Source organism: Chenopodium album, chromosome 16, assembly GCF_948465745.1.
Source record: "Chenopodium album chromosome 16, dcCheAlbu1.1, whole genome shotgun sequence".
Lineage (NCBI taxonomy): Eukaryota > Viridiplantae > Streptophyta > Magnoliopsida > Caryophyllales > Amaranthaceae > Chenopodium > Chenopodium album.
The window spans coordinates 36,995,506-37,015,231 of record NC_137849.1 but is presented as its reverse complement, the minus strand read 5'-3'; the positions used below and the strand labels follow the sequence as shown (position 1 = coordinate 37,015,231).

General features: G+C 31.8%; 1 protein-coding gene and 2 pseudogenes across 1 annotated transcript; 1 reads left to right on the top strand and 2 right to left on the bottom strand.

Annotated features, from left to right (window-relative positions):
* Positions 1–1,250: 1,250 nt before the first annotated feature.
* Positions 1,251–5,683, bottom strand: LOC145584186 (putative wall-associated receptor kinase-like 16 pseudogene; annotated as a pseudogene).
* A 1,602-nt stretch (positions 5,684–7,285) lies between these two features.
* On the top strand, positions 7,286–11,249 carry LOC145584185 (wall-associated receptor kinase-like 1). Its single transcript, XM_081641091.1, has 2 exons — positions 7,286–8,155; positions 10,120–11,249. The coding sequence occupies exons 1-2, from the start codon at positions 7,396–7,398 to the stop codon at positions 11,247–11,249; spliced, it is 1,890 nt and encodes a 629-aa protein (XP_081497217.1). The 5' UTR covers positions 7,286–7,395.
* Positions 11,250–11,556: 307 nt separating this feature from the next.
* LOC145585209 (sugar transporter ERD6-like 7) lies at positions 11,557–16,261 on the bottom strand (annotated as a pseudogene).
* Between the last annotated feature and the right edge of the window lie 3,465 nt (positions 16,262–19,726).

Sequence of the window (19,726 nt, the reverse complement as noted above, 5' to 3'; positions counted from 1 at the left end):
ATCAATAGATATATTAATACTAAAATTAAAGTCCATATATAGTTATACTGTAGTATTTTTTTATTTTTTTTTATTACATTCATTAAGTAATTTTTTGTTGTTTAGATAACCACAAGAACATGTGATGAGAATTGATCTTAGGATCCCCTGAAAATAGGAGATAAACTTAAACTAACCGAGCAGTTAAGGGTACTAATAACTATCATTTTGTGTTAATGTATTATTTTTTTATATAAAAAAACTTGAAAGCTATTGAAAAAATGTATTAAGTCCAATTCAAAAGTTGTTGATCAAATAAGGACTAAGAAGGTGATGAGATATGTATTATAAGTGGATATAATTACCTTGAAAATAAATTGTAGGGGCAAGGATTGTACAGGTATACTAGGTGATAGGCGGGTGATTGCGTATTAACTGGGTATGGATACCAGGTAAATGAGGACAAAACTATTGTACTAAATTTTAAGTTAAACACACATTTTCATATGTGGCTGATCACACGGGGTGGCCACGGTTTTTTGGTCAAGGGTTACTTGGTCGGTTAGGGGTTATTCGGTCAATTAGACGACTTGGTTAGGGTTTACTTAGCCGGTTAGGCGTAACTTGGTCATAATCGGTCATTAAAGGATTACTCGATCGATCGGTCAGAGTTTACTCAGTTGGTCAGGGGCTATTCGATAAGTCAGGGGTTACTCGGTCAGTGTTTTGGTGTGTGTCAGCTTGTCGCACGTTGTGGCTAGCCACACTAAAAAAACACTAAAAAAGCAATATAAGTTTAAGTTGTTGCATTTAATTTGAATCCTTTAAACATAAGAGTTAAAAATTGTTTTAATAAGTACTGGCCATACATCATTTAATTTTATCCTTCTGAGAGGTTCGTATCTTGATTTATTATGATTAACATTGAAAATAATTATGATTAATGTACTAATTTATAGAAATTAATTGTTATTCATTCTAATATTCAATTAATTTAAGGTTTTACGCAAGATAAAATGAAGATTATTAATAAACCGTGCATCGCACGGGTGCTATACTAGTACTAGATTAAAAAATTCAACATTTTATCCATTGTTACATTGTAATGAAAGCCAGTTTATTTTTGTTTGGAGTCTTCCTCACACTTTTAAAAATCGATCTCTGACTTGGTAATTGTTTATCAGAAATAATTTCAATCTTTAAGGATTTGTAAATAATTTCGTAACGAGAACTATGAGAACATAGATCAAGTGCTTCCAATATAGCAAGTACTATTTTCTAATCATCGCGTTATCATTTGGTGGATGAGGCAAACAAGATGAGTTCTTGTACCTTAGTCCTTCTAAAACCATTGCGACTTCTTTCATTGTTGGCCTTTCAAGTCCTTTATGGTTCAAGCATTGTTTGGCAAGATTGGCAAATTCCATGATATCCTTTTTCTTGCCATCCTTTATGATCATAGGATTAACTATGTCAAACAAAGTAGAATCCCTCATTGATGAGACAAAATACATCACCAAACTTAATTCTTCATCATCTTCGGTATCTTCTTCTTTATCTACTAGTATTGGTGTACGAATTGGTTTTTCTCCCGTCAAAAGTTCAACCAAAATTACTCCGAAGCTATAAACATCACTCTTTCAGAATATTGACTTGAATAGAAATATTCAGGATCCAAATAACCAAATGTCCCTTGAACACAGGTTGTCACGTGAGTTTGTTCCACAGATACTGCTCTAGAAATCCCAAAATCCGACAATTTTGCTCCAAACTTATCATCCAAAAGTACGTTGCTAGATTTAATATCTCTATGATAAATTGGTGTTGAAAACTCTGAATGCAAGTAAGCAATTGCAGAAGCAATTTCGAAAGCAATTCTCAGGCGCATTTCCCATGTGAATATGGACTTTTGGATATGTTCCGAAAGAGTACCATTACAAATGAATTCATACACTACAAGAGGTGTGTCGTATTCCAAACAACATCCAAGAATCTTTACTACATGTCTATGTTTGATTTGTGATAAAAGAATTACCTCGTTGATGAATTGTTTCCATTGGCTTTCCTCGAGGGCTCTTGATCTTTTAACAGCTATAACTTGACCGTCTTTTAACATTCCTTTATAAACAGTACCCTGACCTCCTTCTCCAAGTACACGATCCTTGCTAAAGTTGTTCGTGAATCTCTTTAGTTCTGTAAGTGTGAAGAGTTTAGTCCTCTCGGCTATGTCTACGTTGGAAGTCCCTAGTATCTCTAGTTTATCCTTGAAATACATTGCTCTGAGTTTGATCTCCTTTCTTCTCTTTTTAGTTTTAAATCGCCACCATCCCCAACATCCTCCATATATTATAATTGGTATGCCAACAACTATAATCATGGTACAAAAATATAAACAAACATCATTAATAACCAAATTTATAATGAGATTTAAGAATCAAATACTACACAATAATCCATAAAGTTTAGTAAAAAAAGACTATCAAAATATTGACTTTATAAACTAACAATCTTTTTAAGAAAAAGATGATTTGCTATTTAAAGTGTTTCTTTTTTCATAAATGTTCATCATCACACAACATTAAAAATAAATAAAAATAAATTGTCATGAAAATTTTGAAAAAGTGAATAATTTGGGTTTGATCTATCATTTCCATTGACATTGATTTTTATACCATAAGTTGTATGCAAATTCATTCTCCAAAATCACAATTTAAAACCAAGAATATCATGCCAACTATAGTAATTAAACTACTGCGTACATTAAACATGCGTGGCACATAAAGAAAACAATTATCTTACTTGGAATAACAGAGCTGAGAATGAGAACTTTTGAAGTAAGAGCTGTAACAGAAATTTAAGCAATTATCAAAAAACGATTAAAGGAATGATAAAGAAGTATACAATTTACAAATAACACACACTCATATAATGGTACAATAGGATTATAGTGCACAATTAATCTTATTACTTACATAGATTGTTATTTTGTAGCTATTTATCTAACAATATTCCTTCTGTTTATTAAAGCAGTCTTTTTTTTTTTTTTTTTTTTTTTTGAGGGATTATTAAAGCAGTGTTTATTCTGGTTAGAATTTTATTTTATTTTATTTTATTTTTTTTTGAAAATTAAAAGTGAGATTTGACTACATCCTTCCTTATTCCAATTTATTTTCCACATTGGTTTATGTCAGTTTATTTTATTAATAACACTATATAATTCCAGAGTCATGCTCGGTTTTTAATGATGGTAATTGAAATTAAATATAGAAGTCTCATGAAAAATGTGATCTAAAAGTCTATGATAATAATAAATAATTAAAATATAAAGTTTTTAGATACATTAATAATTCTACAAAAATCTAAACGAAAAAAAAATAGAATTTAGGAGGGAAAATTCTCTCCAAAAAAACTCTAACTAATACTACTCCCTCGGTCCCTCCGTTTCATAATTAGAAACTTATTTATCTTTATTATGTGAGTAATAAATGTTAGAAATAGATTTCTAATTATGAAACTGAGGGAAATAAGAATTACCGCTGACATCATAACTATCCACGTGACAGCTTCTTATAAAAAAATTTCCCTCCAAAACAATTGTTGACATTATTTTTTTTAAAAGTTTTTATTTTTTACTTTTTCAAGGTAAAGCTAACATTTTTAAAATTTTATTATAGCTTTGAAACTAATTAGAATACTTATTTCCTTCATTTTAGCTTAATAAATTTAATGAGAAGGATCAGATTTACTAGATTCTGCTTAAAAAAATTTGGTTGTACAATTATAAGTGAATTTTTTATTATTAAAATTATGCATTGCGCGGGGCTAAACCTAATTTAAGTTTAAATATAAAAGAGAGAATTTTAATGGACCCACAAACTTCTTTTTTTTTTCTCTTGACAATAGATTATTTGTGAGTTTTGTTTTTTTTTTTTTTTTTTTTTTGAGAGCTATAAAGGTGAGTAATGAAAATCGATTTCAGAATCACCTAGAACCGAGAGGGGAGTTCTAACCACTTGATGAACTATCCCTCACTCTCATTATTTGTGAGAGTTAAGTAGTGGTATACTGGTATATTAGGCAATTTAAGATTAGGAACAAGCATAAAAGAACAAAAATGCAAGGATAAGCTTGTTTGTATTATTAGTCATCAATTATTTTATTATTTTGATGAACAAAAGTTCATTGAAGTATTAAATTTAAAATTCAATTCTGACATTTTACTATCTTAACCCCTTATCCCACCGCACTTACATTTTTTATTCATTATTCTGAAGAAATCCAAAAAACAAGGTATGAATAAAAAAAAAATAAAAAAGAGCAATTGATTAGTTGAAAGCCTAATACTCCATCCGGGTTATTTTAAGTGTTATATTTTGATCGGCACATAATGTTAGGCAATTTAATTGACTTAAATAAAATAAGAGGTAAGTGGGATAATTGGAGTATTAAAAAATTATAAAAGAAAGATAGTGAAGTTAATAGTTTATTGAAAAGTAATGAATGTGAGAGGAGAGATATAATAAAAAAAAATAGTTGTGAGTTTGGGTGGGAATCATGAAAGTAGAGAAATATAATATTTTAATGTAATTTTTTGCCAAAAAACGAAGTGTAACACTTATTAAAACACGGCCGGATTTAATAAGTGTAACACTTAAAAAAAAACACGGAGATAGTATAATTTTCGTTCCATTTTTTTAAAAAGACTGTTTAATTGAACATTTAAATAATTTAGTCAATGGAATGGACTTTTTTTTTTTTTTTTTTTTTTGATGCAATCTTAAATAGCACTATACATATAAAGTATAAACAACTACAATTAAAATATTACCATGGTACAAAAATGTTACAAGTGACCATCGCAAGAGTTATTCAATCTATTGACCATTGAATTTAAATAATTTAAATTTAAAATCAATCAGATGAGATAAGCATGCTTACGAAACCATGTGGGAGCCTGTCCCCATTTAAGCACAACCGGTACCGCAGTGATCTCCGGCGCTAACGGCGGTCCAGCCTCTAAATATTTCTTTCCGATCAAAAACGCAGTTCTACAAAGTCCTGATGTATTAGTTGTTCTTACACTTATTCCGTATTGTTTAAGCTCCAGGAAAAGTCTATGCACAGAAGTCAACTGAACTTGACAGCAAAGGTAGCCGTAACATTTGCTTCTGCTTATTGTTACAGCTGCTACAGATGGACTATTATCAGGGCTGCAAACTGAGGTGCATCCTGCTATAATTCCACCAGTCTCGTTGTAGAACACGGCGTATCCGTCGCATCCAACTGATGCAAACACATTTCCATCTACTGCATCTCCTGAAAATCTGAAGGGTGAATCATTAAGGTTTTTGCTCATCCATTGTGCTTCTGTACTGTTGTTATTTCTGCTACACACAGATAATGTTGGGATTTTTACGATTAGAGAACCTCGAGATCCTTTCCGACCAGAACGTTGGACCTCAACGATCTCTAGATTGAATTTGCTTAAAATTGGTATAGGTGATGGAGTGGAGGAATTACAAGAGACGGCGAAGTTGGGGTTTGAGTAGCAGCCCTTGCCGTCTGGCGGCCCGATTCCAAAGGGATAGGGAATGTTAATACTGCCACACCGGTGTAAGCAATCTGTATCTTGCCTTTGTTCACATGGTTTCCATGTACAAGACAAGATGATTATCGACACAAGCAAAGTGTATGAATTCAACATTTTTTCTATTCGTTGCCAATGGTATTGACACGGCTCGGTTCATATGAGTTATAAATAGTTTGCTTTGTGTTGTTCATTAACGATAATTAATACAGTATTAGTCAAATTGAATTGTTTCAAAAAAATAAAAAAAGTCAAATTAAAGGATGACTTTTGAATGGTTACAATATAATTGTGGTCATTATATTAAATCAAATCTCAGCCTTTTATCTATTTTGACTAATATAAACCGTTGATTTAGATGACTGTTTAGATTTTTTTTTTTTTAAAAAAAAAAAAAAGAAAAAGGATAATTGACAAAAAAAAAAAAAAAACGTTTTAGATTCAGTTTATCCACCGTAATTTGATCCATAATCCTATCTCTTTTGGAATCTTTCTTTCTTGGTTTAGATGTTAAAGGATTATGCTAAATTAATATGCAATGGTGATAAATGTTGCAGCAGTTTTTAACGAAAAAAAAAAACTTAAATATATTACTGAATATCTGAATTGGAATAACAACTTCGATGGCGTATATTATATTGTAAGCTTTGCCCCATAAAAGCAAAATGAGGAGGAAAGATTGCATATGAAATAGTATAAAGAACCTTTTTTTTTGTAATCAGTTTTTTAAAAAGTCACCTTAAATCCTCAATCAATGGTTTGTATTAGTTAAAATAAATGAAGAGTTGAGATTTAATCTAATATAATGACTACTCCCTCCGTTCCCTAATTTTTTTACGTTTGGAATTATGCGCGGTTATTAAGAAATTGTGTAAAGTTGAGGTATATTAAAATATTTCAATGATTGAAAGTACAATTTTATTGAAAAATACAATGTTGAGCATGTGGGGTGAAGAAATTAGAGGAGAGAGGAAAGAGAAAGTAATAATAAGTGTTGAAATACTATTAAAATAGTATAAAAAGTACAATAGCACATGGAAAAATAAGGACTTTAGAGTAAAAAAATTGTAAAACAAGGGTAATTTTGTCTAAAATTTATGACCAAAATAGGAAAGATACTTAATGTAAAGAATAAAAAAGAACACCCTAAATGGAAACGTAAAAAACATTTAGGAACGGAGGGAGTACAATATTATTATAGCCATTTGAAAACTGTCCCAAATTAAATTAAGTGAATAATATATAATAACAAAATGAGACACTTAAATAAACCAAATTGAAGAGAGAGTATAAGTTTGATTTAAAATTGTTTGGAGTATATAAATGTGGAACAAGCAGAATAGAGCTCTGTTTTGTGGAACAGCTTTTTTTTTTTTTTTTTTTTTGGAAGAATGTTTTGTGGAACATGTAGACAGAATGTCCAACACTCCAACATAGATATTACGGAGTATAATTTGAAAATATTACAATTAAAAAAATACTTCCTGTATAAATTAGAGCTACTAGCTCTGTTTCATTGAGTAATAGTTTAATTATTATGTATAAATTTGTATAATAATGTGTAATGAAACATTCAATGAAATTTGTCTTTGTCATCTTTTACCGGATCATCTCTTCATAAATCCTAGCTTTCAATACACATAAGATTACTCAACTTTAATTAGTCTAATATAACTTCAATAATATGAATGAAAAGGATGTATGAGGTAGATAGAGTAATACTAAATCACCCAAAGGACAAGAGACTCATCACAAGTCACAACTCACCACAATATAATTGTTACTTCAACTACTCGAATGCCTAAGAAGCTAAAACAAAGCAAAAACAAATGCCAAACTCAAACGCGTTGTTGTTGTCAATAATCTTCTTCTCTTGTTTATGGAGACCATGTCAACAACACCAACATCCAGATTGCATACACCGTTGCGGTAACATTGACATTCCGTACCCGTTTGGAATCGGGCCGCCTGAGCACGGCTGCTACTCCAATGACAACTTTGCTGTCTCTTGTAACAATTCATCACGTAAACCAATCTTGCAGAAATTCAATCTTGAAATTCTTGAGGTGCTAAGTAACCCACCAGATGAATACGGACAATATGGAGGAGTAACTGTTAAGATCCCATCAGTCTCTACTTGTACTGGTACTACAATACACTGGAATAGTCCGAATTTAAAGGGGTCTCCATTTCACTTTGGAGAGTTCATTGGGCCGCCCTTCTCCTATTATGGTCCAAATATATTTGCATCAGTGGGATGTCATGGATACGCCTCTTTCGATGATGGTCGAAATCGTAATATAGAAGGATGCACTTCAATATGTCCTGATATTCAAGAAACAAATACGAGTACTTTGTTAGAGTTGGACCAATGCTATGGTTATAACAATTGTTGCCAAATTCACGTTCCTTTGGCTAAAAAATACAGTATTAGTGTGAGTGTCAACAATGCATCAGGGCATTATTGCAGGTCAGCCTTCTTGATAAGTCGGGAATATTTGGCAAGTCATGCACTACGCCAGTCGACCGTGCCTTCGATGGCTGCCGTTCCGGTCGTGCTTCTCTGGTATATAGAGAACCTAAATGAAGGTACTTAATCTTTTTTTCTTTTTTTTTTTTTGATGAAATGAAGGTACTTAATCTGATTCTTGTATATTAAGACTTTTAAGAGTTTATTCATTGTTATTTGTTTTTGTTCTTTTCTTAAGTAACTCCAGCCACACAAAAAAAAAAAAAAAAAAAAAAAAAAAAAAAAAAAAAAAAACATTTCTCTTTTATTATCAACAGGTTTTTACATACTCTATCTTACTTCAATCACCTTTTTCTTAAACCTAACCACTCCCTCAATAATTATTTTATTATCAAGTATTTGTGCAAAAAAAAGAAAAAAAAAATTAGATCATGTAGCTGATGAAAATATTTGATTTTAAAATTGTAGATGTTTTTATAATACTTTGTATAATTCTAATTTTATGAACAGTGAAAGTAACAAAAATTTGTTATTTAATTGACAGCATATGAACGATTTATGTTTGCCGTTCGCTTCGTCTTGCCAAGTAAGTCTGACTGACCTAATTATTTGAGAATTTGAGATACGTACTCCCTCTTTTTTTTTAAGTGTTCTCTTGGAACTTTTTGAATTTTTCCTGACCCACTTTAATTAATGTTTGTTAATTATGCATAAGAAAAAATATAATCTTACTCATACTTGTTATAGTCATCTTAATGAATAATATTGGTGAATTAGGTGGGATACCAAAAAAAAAGTTGTATTTATATTTAACGGTAATACTAAAGATATAATTGGTCAAAATTCTGTATTGACATGTGTGCCAAGCTCCAATGAGACATTTTATAAACACATAGGGAGTAATATTACTTGTGATATCCTACAAAAGAAAAGATTTTTTTTTTTTTTTTTGACGGAAGAAAAGATAATTTAAATAAATACTTTAGTGACAAAATATATGATGGATAGTTTTTTTTTTTTTTTTTTTTTTTTTTTTTTTGAAATAAATATATGATGGATAAATTGATAACTATGATAGATTCACCAATTACACGGACAATGTAAAAAAACCCTAAATCTTTTATCTCACTTACATTCATACTACTTCCTGTTCCTATGTTTTAAATTACAACGTTGAAGTTTTAAGTTTGTCAATGTATTATTATTATTATTATTTTTTTATTTTTTTTTTTATTTTTTTTTTTTTTGACAGAGTCAATGTACATTAACTTTTAATACTTCTATTTTATTTTTTTTTTCTGAAACAATTTAATACTTGTATCTTGAATTATGCTATAGTAAAATTTATCAAAACTTAATAACATGAAATTCTTGTCAAAAAAAATAAGCATGAATTTATATATTGAAACAAATCAACCAAGTAAAGATGGCTTTGTACAAGGCCCAATCGAGCCCCCTAACCCTTACAAGCCCGTTCCGACCCGGGTAAGTCTTATATGTAGTCAGCCACACGGTGTGACCACATTAGTTTATAAGAGTAATCTTTATTTATGTGTATGAGTAATCTCAATTTTTCATAAGAGTAACCTCATATTGTTCATAAAAGTAACCCAAATAATTATACGAGTGAATTCAAGTAATTTAGAATTAAGTAACTCCATTTGTTCATTCGAGTAACCCCTATTCTTTTGTTTTAAAAAATGAAAGAATAATTTCACTTATTTAAGAGAGTAACCCTATTTCTCATTTAAGTAACCTACATTGGCTACATACATGTTAAGGTAACCCTATTTGTTCATCACCGTAACCCCTTATTACTTAATTAATTATCTTGTATGTGATTATGTAAAGTGGTCACACCATATGGCTAAGACTTTGTGAATAGTAGTTTATATGGGTGGAGTAGACTGCTGAACATTACATTTTTTTTTTCCAAAAACAAATAGTTTATATTGGTTTTATATATATATATATATATATATATATATATATATATATATAAACACGTGGAATTGCTTCTTGATATATCTGCCTCATGAGTTTACAATATATTGTTGACTCTATAGGAGTATGAATAATGCAGCTGTAGGTTCATTAATTTTGGCATGCTGTTGTGTTGCACAATGTTGGTGGCGTAAAACAAAAGATAGAAGAAAGGAGATTAAGCTTAGAAAGAAATACTTCAGGGGTAAATTAAAAGAACAAAAGTTCAATCAAGAACAAGCTGAGAACACTAGACTCTTCACAGAAAAGCAATTAAAGGATGCAACAGACAATTTCGATGAAGACCGAGCAATTGGTAAAGGGGGGCAAGGCACGGTGTATAAAGGAATGCTAAGTGATGGAAAACTTGTTGCTGTTAAAAGATCGAGTTCATTGGATGAAAATCAATGGAAAGAGTTCATAAATGAGGTGATTATTCTTTCACATGTCAACCATAGAAATGTAGTGAAGTTGCTTGGATGTTGCTTAGAAACAAAAACTCTACATTTAGTTTACGAGTTTATTCCCAATGGAACTCTTTCGGATCTCATTCATAGTCCTAACAAAGAGTTTCGAGTTACTTGGGAAATTCGACTAAGAATTGCATCTGAAGTTGCCGGGGCTATTGCTTATCTACATTCGTCGTCTTCAGCTCCTATCTACCACAGAGACATAAAATCAAGTAATATACTTTTGGATCATAAGTATGTGGCTAAGGTTTGTGATTTTGGAATTTCGAGATCAACTAGTATTGACCAGACTCACATAACGACTTGTGTAAGAGGCACATTTGGTTATCTCGATCCTGAATATTTCTTGTCAAACCAATTTTCAGAAAAGAGTGATGTTTATAGTTTTGGCGTAGTTCTTGTTGAAATTTTAACAGGACAAAAGCCAACTCGCGTTACTTTAGATGATGCAACAAGTTTGGTGATGCAATTTATCAATATAACGGATAATTCTGCTTTATATGAGATGGTGGATCCTACACTGTTAGGAAGTAACCATATGATTGAAGATATAATGGTAGTTGTAAATCTTGCAAAGCGTTGTCTGCACCCTGAAGGAGCGGTAAGGCCAACCATGATGCAAGTCGCCATGGAGCTAGCGTGTTTGAGCAAAAAGATACATGCTAATGTAGCTGCTGCTTCATCAGAAGAAAACATATCAGATCCAAGTATTGACTTCTTTTCTACAAAGACCAACATAGACGAAACGTGCTCCTTTTGAATACATTTTAGTTTCTATGTAACGTATTACAGTCTGATGTTTAAAAGAGTGGAACTTGTAATTTGTAATTTCATCACCAAATGTAAATGGTAAACACTAAACAGTATAGATTAGATTCAATTTCTTTGAAAGAGTATTTTTGTTTTGTTATATGTATGTCATATATTTCTAATTATAGGTGGTTTGGGTAACAATGTGACAACTAATTCTAAACAGACGACTAGATTCTTTTTCCTTTCTATTCTTTTATCATTGCATTTGTGTACCGTCTTGCTACATTTCCATAGAAATCTCACATCCAAAATGAGACTCGCTTTTCTATCATAATCTTGTTACAGATTACTTATGGCTTCCAGGCCACCAATTTTCAAAAGATGATGGTACCTTCTTTCCTTGTGCTAATTGTTGATGGCGTCCTAGATTTGCTCTAGAGTTTTTCCCTTTGTTTCAGGCACAATCGTGATAACAAAGAGGAATCCTAGTGCATTAATCGTGGCAAATATAAAGAAGGTACCTAGAAACACACAAAATTACTCTGATATCATGTTATTATGTTAATTTTCCATGAAATTAATGTAATGACAGAGTGCCATATACGGAATTTAATTTGCATACCGTATGTACTCCAATTCATCAGAAACTGGAACTTATACGAGACTAACCAAGCACAAAACCAATTGACGAGTGTGGCTAAGCTTCCGGCTAGTCCTTTTATATTTATAGGGAAAATCTGCATCATAAAAAAACATTCATTAGTGATTTAGTCCATTTATACTAGTATATGTGTTTAACTGTCTAATCATTACCTCTGACATTATAACCCATGGAACTGGTCCTAATCCAATAGAAAAGAATGCTACATATACCTATAAAATGAATTTAACATTATTAAGACTCTGAAAGTGTGAAATCTCATAACATTGACAAGTAATCAATTTGTTTATTCATTTTTCAATTTGCTGATTTTAACTCCTGCATACCAGTATGCCTGTCGCGGCAAGTATTCCTGCTGTCTCTGTGGATTTGTCATGTGCCTGGTTTAGTAAACAGAGATACAAGATTAACTGGTGTTATGATTTATGCAATAAGGTTTTGATATTAACACTTTTTGGATTGCTTTACCTGTAGGTAGAACGCTACTGCCACCAATATGCAACCTACAAATGCTCCTGCTGCGGAAACCTGTGTAGAGGAAGGTAAGCTTCTACATAGACAGAAGAAGTATAGCCTGCATTATATCTGATTATAGTATTAAAATGTACCAATTGCAGTGGCTTTCTTCCTAATTTGTCAATCAAAGTTGCTCCAATGCATGTAATCACAACCTGTAATATGAAAGTTTATGATAATTATGGTGCCAAATGTGTTATTAGTGGAATCATGACTTTTGGCTGATCACAATTCATGAACCTGAAGAAAAGCGTATATAATGGTGCCAATTCTTGGTGAAAATCCTACAAAAAATAATGCAAATGGTGAGTTTTGCACTTTGAGCTCAGTAGTACCAATTATTTGTACTTTGTATTAATTTTTTTTCTATGAAAAATTAAATGAATATATTCACCTGCCATTTTGAAGATGTTGCTTGCATAGAAGAAAATTCCATTAATTCCTCCAAATTGTTGGAAGATCATTAATCCGACTCCTATCTGGTGCCAGAGCAATTATCTTAGCATTAATTTTAATTTGCAACTAATTGGAAATATGCAATGGCCAATGGATGTTCAACTGAATATGTAAAGAGCATACAACCCATTCCATTGGTAATGTAGCTAGTAACAAACGGCGGTACTAGCTAGCAAGGGTGGTTCTAACTTCTAAGCATGTGCAGGGTAGTCGATCACACAGGGCCTCTAAGTAAAACTTCTATAGAAGGACCCCTGTTTTTGAAATTTACTTATACAAATTAAAGAGAAAATTTGTTAATTAATAATGTATTATTCAATTTTATCACAAAATTTATGATTTCATAAAATATTTTTCATTAAAAAAATAATTTTAGGGCCTAATTTAACAAAATTGCACCAGGCCATTTCTAATGTTAGTATTTGTAGCCCCGGCTCTTCTAGCTAGTGATGAATGTGTATAATTGTCTATGACAACTCATCAATGTTGTCAAAGCAATCATTCATTTTAAATTATAATGAAAATTTAAATCCCAACTTATTTGTAATATTACACAACACACAAAAGCTCATTATATTATCATTTCTCTCTAGATGTCAAATGAAAACACTGACTCATAATTATATAAATAGAGCTATGAACACACTCACAATGACAGATTTTAGATATTTCTTTCTGAACAGATCATAGATTTTAGCTTTTGGCAGCAGTTTGAGTTCCTCCACACAACTCTGTCAAAAAAAAAAAAAAAACATATGCACACGCGTATTAGTAGTCTAGCTCATAAGTCCAATTCTTCAGAACAAAAAGGTTGATGAATTTTAGTACTTCGATCTCAGCTGTCTCAAGGGTAAGGTCTGTCTTTTTCCCACGAAGTTTCTGAAGGGAAACTTTAAACTTATCTGTTCTTCCTTCTCTTGCCTGCAGTCACATTGCACTCATTTTATATTGCTTAGAATAATATATATAAAGAAAAAAAATGGCTTTAGCAATTTTTTAGGAAGGTAACTACAATTAAGAGTTTATTTATAGATTAGTTGGTTACTTTGTCAGAATATGATTGTCTTTTGATCGACATACATTGCATTGTAGTACAATACATTCTCCAAATATCCATTAAATAATATTATTCAGATGACATAATGTATGAGAGGTACAATACAGTATTCTTACAAGCCATCTTGGAGACTCTGGAGTGAGTAATAAACCCAAAAGCATAATACCACAGGGGATTAATCCTGCAAAATATTTCCGAACTTATTAGTCCCTTGTTGTAGTATCATCTGATTACGAACAATTAGCTTGCTTTACTAAATCCTTACCCATTAACGCTAATACTCTCCATGATAATGGTATCCCAACGAGAAAAGCAACTGAAATACCAGTAGAGATCATGACCTGTATAAGAAACAGAAGCAAATTGGTACAGATATTGGATAGATGTGTTCTTGATGATTATAACTCAACTACTCAAGTACTATGGAAATTTGCCTGGTTTAACGTTGTAAGTGCTCCTCGAAGGCTTACAGGTGATATTTCAGCAATGTAAATAGGTACCTGTTAATTTATTATTTATCTCAGTAAGCCTTTATGTGCAGCATACATACAGTTAAAAATACTTCAAATCAATGTTATTGTCATCATTTGCATTATCTTACAGAAACTGAGCTTATCATACTTATCTTTACAGTACAATGATAAATAAAGAACAGGTCCAAAGACTCATACATACCACATAGGAGAAGGCGCCCATTCCATATCCACCAGCGAGTCTTCCTAGATGCAAAGCTAAAGAACTCTGGTTTGTTAAAGAAGAATTCTCATGATGTTTGTTTCTCTGAAGTTGAACATACTTCGAACAATAATGTTAAACAAAAGTATCAAGAATCAACCTTTGAGAAATATATTGCAAGCCACTCTCCTGTGCAGAAAAGTGCATACAATTTCATTGCCTGCAGTTTGTCACATTTGACAAGAGTTCAAAAAGACTCCATGAAAGTTGGATTAATTTATCACCAAAATTTATCACTTGAGATATCATACCATTATTCTACCTAAATAACCAGCTATAAATCCACTTGTTATAGCACCAAACATCGCACCAAAAGTTAGTATATAGAACCAAAAAGTGAGAACTGCATGAAAAAGAAGAAAAATAATAGAAACATTAGGAGCTTCAAACACAATAAAAAAGGCATTTCAACTATGTCATAGCAGAAGAAAGTTATCAAACCTCGGCTTCAGACAGTTGAAGTTCTTCTGTAATCGCGGACTTAGTGGGAGAGGAGTAGCCTGCCTAAATCAAGCCATAACATAGCTAATTAGCTATACCTCATCATGTGTTTAAATGAAAAGTACTATTATTATGTCTTGTTAATAAACATGTTAGGACCTTACATATTGCTAACTTAATTTATCAACTACTCTAATTTTTGTTAACTTAATTAAACTGATTGTTACTGATTAGTGATCACAATATTAGCTCAATATTATGAAAGCTACATAGTACTCTTAGCAATATTCCCCTGCATACCAATGTAAAATAAACTAGTGAGTGTGTAGACGCGGTGTAAATATGGTAAATGGCTCATACACAAGCACCGAATTGATAGGAACCACAAACTGCAATGAAGGTACAAAAGTAAACCATCCATGGATGCCCTGTACTTTCTCCGACATTATTTTCTTCTGATTGTATTTGAAGCTGTACTCTTGCTTCCGCGAAGCTGTCTCCTCTCTCCACATCCGCGCTAGAAGACATTTTTCAGATTGTTTTATTTGTAGATGTTTGTTTCCTAGTAATTACTACAAATACAATAATCAATTGTTCAGGCTTAAGGAAATAGGCTATAATGTAGCATATCAAACCATTTTATAGTACAACAGAATAAGGTAAGTTGAAAAAAAAAAAAAAAAAAAAAAAAAAAAAAAAAAAAAAAAAAAAAAGACAGACTAGAAGATATGTGGTGAATCTGTTTTGTGGTTAATTAATTTTGTGTTCTTCATGAAGAAATTTATATTTAAGCATTCATTGGGTTGCTTGGCTGCTTGCTAAGACCAGTCTAGGCCATTTTTTGCCAGAATACATGAAGCGGCTTAGAAAATCAAGGCCTTTCTTTAAAAAAAAAAAAAGAAAAAAGAAAATCAAGGCCCAATCATATGGTATACCTACTTTATATTTTACTACTTGATTAGCCTAGGCCCGATCTCATATAAAAACCATATTACTAACATGAGAATGTAACAACTAAATCTATAAAAGTGCGATGAAAACTTAGACCTACTAATGTAACTAGTGCTGTCAAATTTCAAACCGAAACCGTTTAACTGCCCGAAACCAACCGACCCAAATGAGAACCGAACCGATTAAAAGCCGATTTTTTTGAAACCGAAACCGACCCGAACCGTATTTTAGTAAATCTGAAACTGAATCGACCCGAATAATGTTAAACCGTATAAAAACCGAACCCGTTAACAAACCGAACCAAATATAAATCGAACCGAAAGAAAACCGAACCGAAAAAGAACCGAACCGTATCTAACCCGAAACCGTTTAAACTGGCAAAAAAACCGCTTACACCGAACTGTTAGCAAACTGCTACCAGTTTGCACCGAACCATTTAAAAACCGAACTGATTGTAAACCGAACTGGTTATAAACCGAACCGTTTATGAACCAAACAGCTTCTAAATCGAACCATTTACAAACTTTTTTATATAATTAAATGGATTTTTTTTATTTTTGACGGGAATATAATTAAATCGAACCGTTTACAAACTTTTTTTTTTGACGGGAATATAACTAGTAAGATCAGTATAACTAAATTTGAAACAAAACATAATATGTATTTATAAAATCAATGAGAATTTGTTTATAATATGATGCCTACATATGAAATTATTCGCGACTTTATATAAAACTTGTGAATGCAAAAGGTTAGCAAGTACTATCAAATTTCAAACCAAAACCATTTAACTGCCCGAATCCAAACAACTCGATAAACAATTTATTTTTTGAAACCGAAAACCGACCCGAACCGTAATTTAGTAAACTTGAAATGGAACCGATATGAATAACGTTAAAGTGGTTAAGCCATCGAAGAACCGAACCAGTTATAAACTGAAAAAGAACCGAACCAGTTAAAAACTGAATCGAAAAAGAACCGAACCAGTTATAAACTGAACCAAAAAAGAATCGAACTGTTTCTAACCCGAAACCGTTTCCAACCCGAAACTGTGTGAACCGGGATAAAAATCGTTTACACCGCACCGTTAACAAACCGCAACCCGTCTGCACCGAACCGTTTACTACCCGGACTATTTACAACCCGAACCGAATTAAAACCTCTTAAGAATAAACCGAAACCGAATCGAACCAATAACTATTTAAACCGAACCAAAACCGACCCGTGAGACAATTAAACTGATTCCAAACCGACCCGATTAAATACAGAACCGATTTCAAACCGAAACCGTTTTGACAGTGCTAAATGTAACCGCTAAATATGTACATATGGAGTAAATAAATAGTCGAGATATATATTTTCAGAAGGTGTCAACTTGAAACTCCCTTCATAAACATCAACTAAAATGCGTATGACGAGAACTAAAGAAAAAAAAAAAAAACTAAAATCTTAGAGGCACGAGAGGTCAAAGCTAAAGATCATGAAAGGAAAAGAAATATATATAGGTAGAATTATAAATAGAGAATGAAATTTACCCCATTGTAGCGTGAACTTTAGCTAATAGATGACATCCCCTTCATATTCTAAAGTAATTGAGCTCTTCTCTTTAAAATTCAAATAATTAACAGTCATCTAATGAAGATGATAGCTTGTTTGGTAATGGCTGAACACTTGAACTAGGTTTTAATTAGAATGATTAGTTGAAACTAAGATAACTAAATGATTTTTTTTGGTAAGAATTAGACTTCTTCATTAAAAAAAAAAAAAAAAAAAAAAAAAAAAAAAAAAAAAAAAAAAAAAAAAAATCTTGCATTCAACAACAAACCATCCCTTAATCAATTTTTTTTTTTTTTAAATGCACCAAAAACCCTAATGGACACATGGTATTTTTTTTTTATGCAACACCCAATTTTTACTCATAAAATGAAACAAACCGACAATAAAGGAGGGTAAACATGGTTAGAACCTCAAACTCTCCAAATCAAAAGACCATACGTAGAATATGATTCCGAAAAATATGGCTTAAAACTCAACCTTTTAGAAAATACTCCTTGTTTGATTTGTTATACTACATGCATAATTGCATATTACCACTATGCTTTTATTTTATTATTTGGACGTATGAATTAAATCAATACCATCAATTATCAATAATTGTATGACAAATTAGGTAGAAAATAGAATTGAATAGCTTGTATTGCTTGATTACTATTCATCAATAAGTTGAGTATTTATACAAAACCTAAATTTATAAGATAGAAAACAATCTTCCTAAAAGATATACTAGCCTAACCATAAATCTTAAACATATATTCTCAAAATAATATCTCAACATAAATATCCTAAATATATTATTCACTTAAGGATATCTACGGAAAATATATCACACACATATTTTCCGATATCTCATATCTCTAACACCCTCCCGCAGTCGTAACAGTAGTAACACGAATGTTGCGATTGGAAATTCTTCACTTTGTTGAAGTCGATCGAGTTGCACTACTCAGTTGATGTCGCCTTCAATTTTTTTTTTCACTTGTTGAATGATGAGAACGTTTATCTTTTTTAACCCATCAATCATCGATCAAGCAAGAACGACACTCTTTTCGAACCTACAAATATAAAAAATTTGGTTTTTCTAGAGCAAAACCGAGCTCCCATCAAATGTTGGTTTTTCAGAGTAAACCACACTCAAATCTAGCTCTTATTGGTCTTTTATAGTAAACCACACTCAAATCTCTAACTGGTTTTTAGAGTAAACCACACTCAAATATCTTATTGGTCTTTCAGAGCAAACCACACACAAATCTCTTATTGGTATTATTTTGGAGCAAAACCAAACTCATATCCAAATGAGCAAAATCATGCTCGAATCAACTCACAAAAAAGAAAAAAAAAATTGCACAACGGAATTATTGGGTAAAATTTATGAATCCCGCCTGTGAGTTCAAGTTTCTAACCCACCGGCAGGGAGAAATTTTTGTGAACGGTGAACGGTCCCAATATTTAACCTGCTCTTGATACCATGATAAACGGGTCTGGGCCACACTCGCCACAACTGTCCATTTTACACGACCAAGGAGATTACACCTCAAAACCATATGGCAATAAGGGGAGTAACCCCTTAGCCTTATAAAGTGGACACAACTTTCTTATTCTTCAATGTGGCATACACTTCTCAACACTTTCTACACTCTTCAATGTGAGACAACACACCACTCGCATGTGGATTTTCTCATGCGCTTAACACTCCCCTTCACATGTGAGTTGTTCATAATATTGGCCCATATCACAACATAGCTCAACTTGGCTTTGATACCATGACAAATTAAGTAGAAAATAAAATTGAAAGCTTGTATTTCTTGATTACTATTCATCAATAGGTTGAGTATTTATACAAAACCTTGTTTGGTTGAACAAAAAAAATGGGGGAATTGAAAAATCTTGGGAATTTAGAAATTGGGGGTTTGTTTGGTTGGCTATAAAAAGTGAAATATGTAGGAATTGCAAATTCATGGGAATTACTAATTCCTACAAAATGTGGGAAATAAATTACCAAGGCCCCCTTGGTAACTCAAAATTCCCATGAATTGCAATTTCCTTTATAGCAACCAAACAAATTTATGCAATTCCTAGGAAATTGAATGTGGGAATTTAATTCCAATGA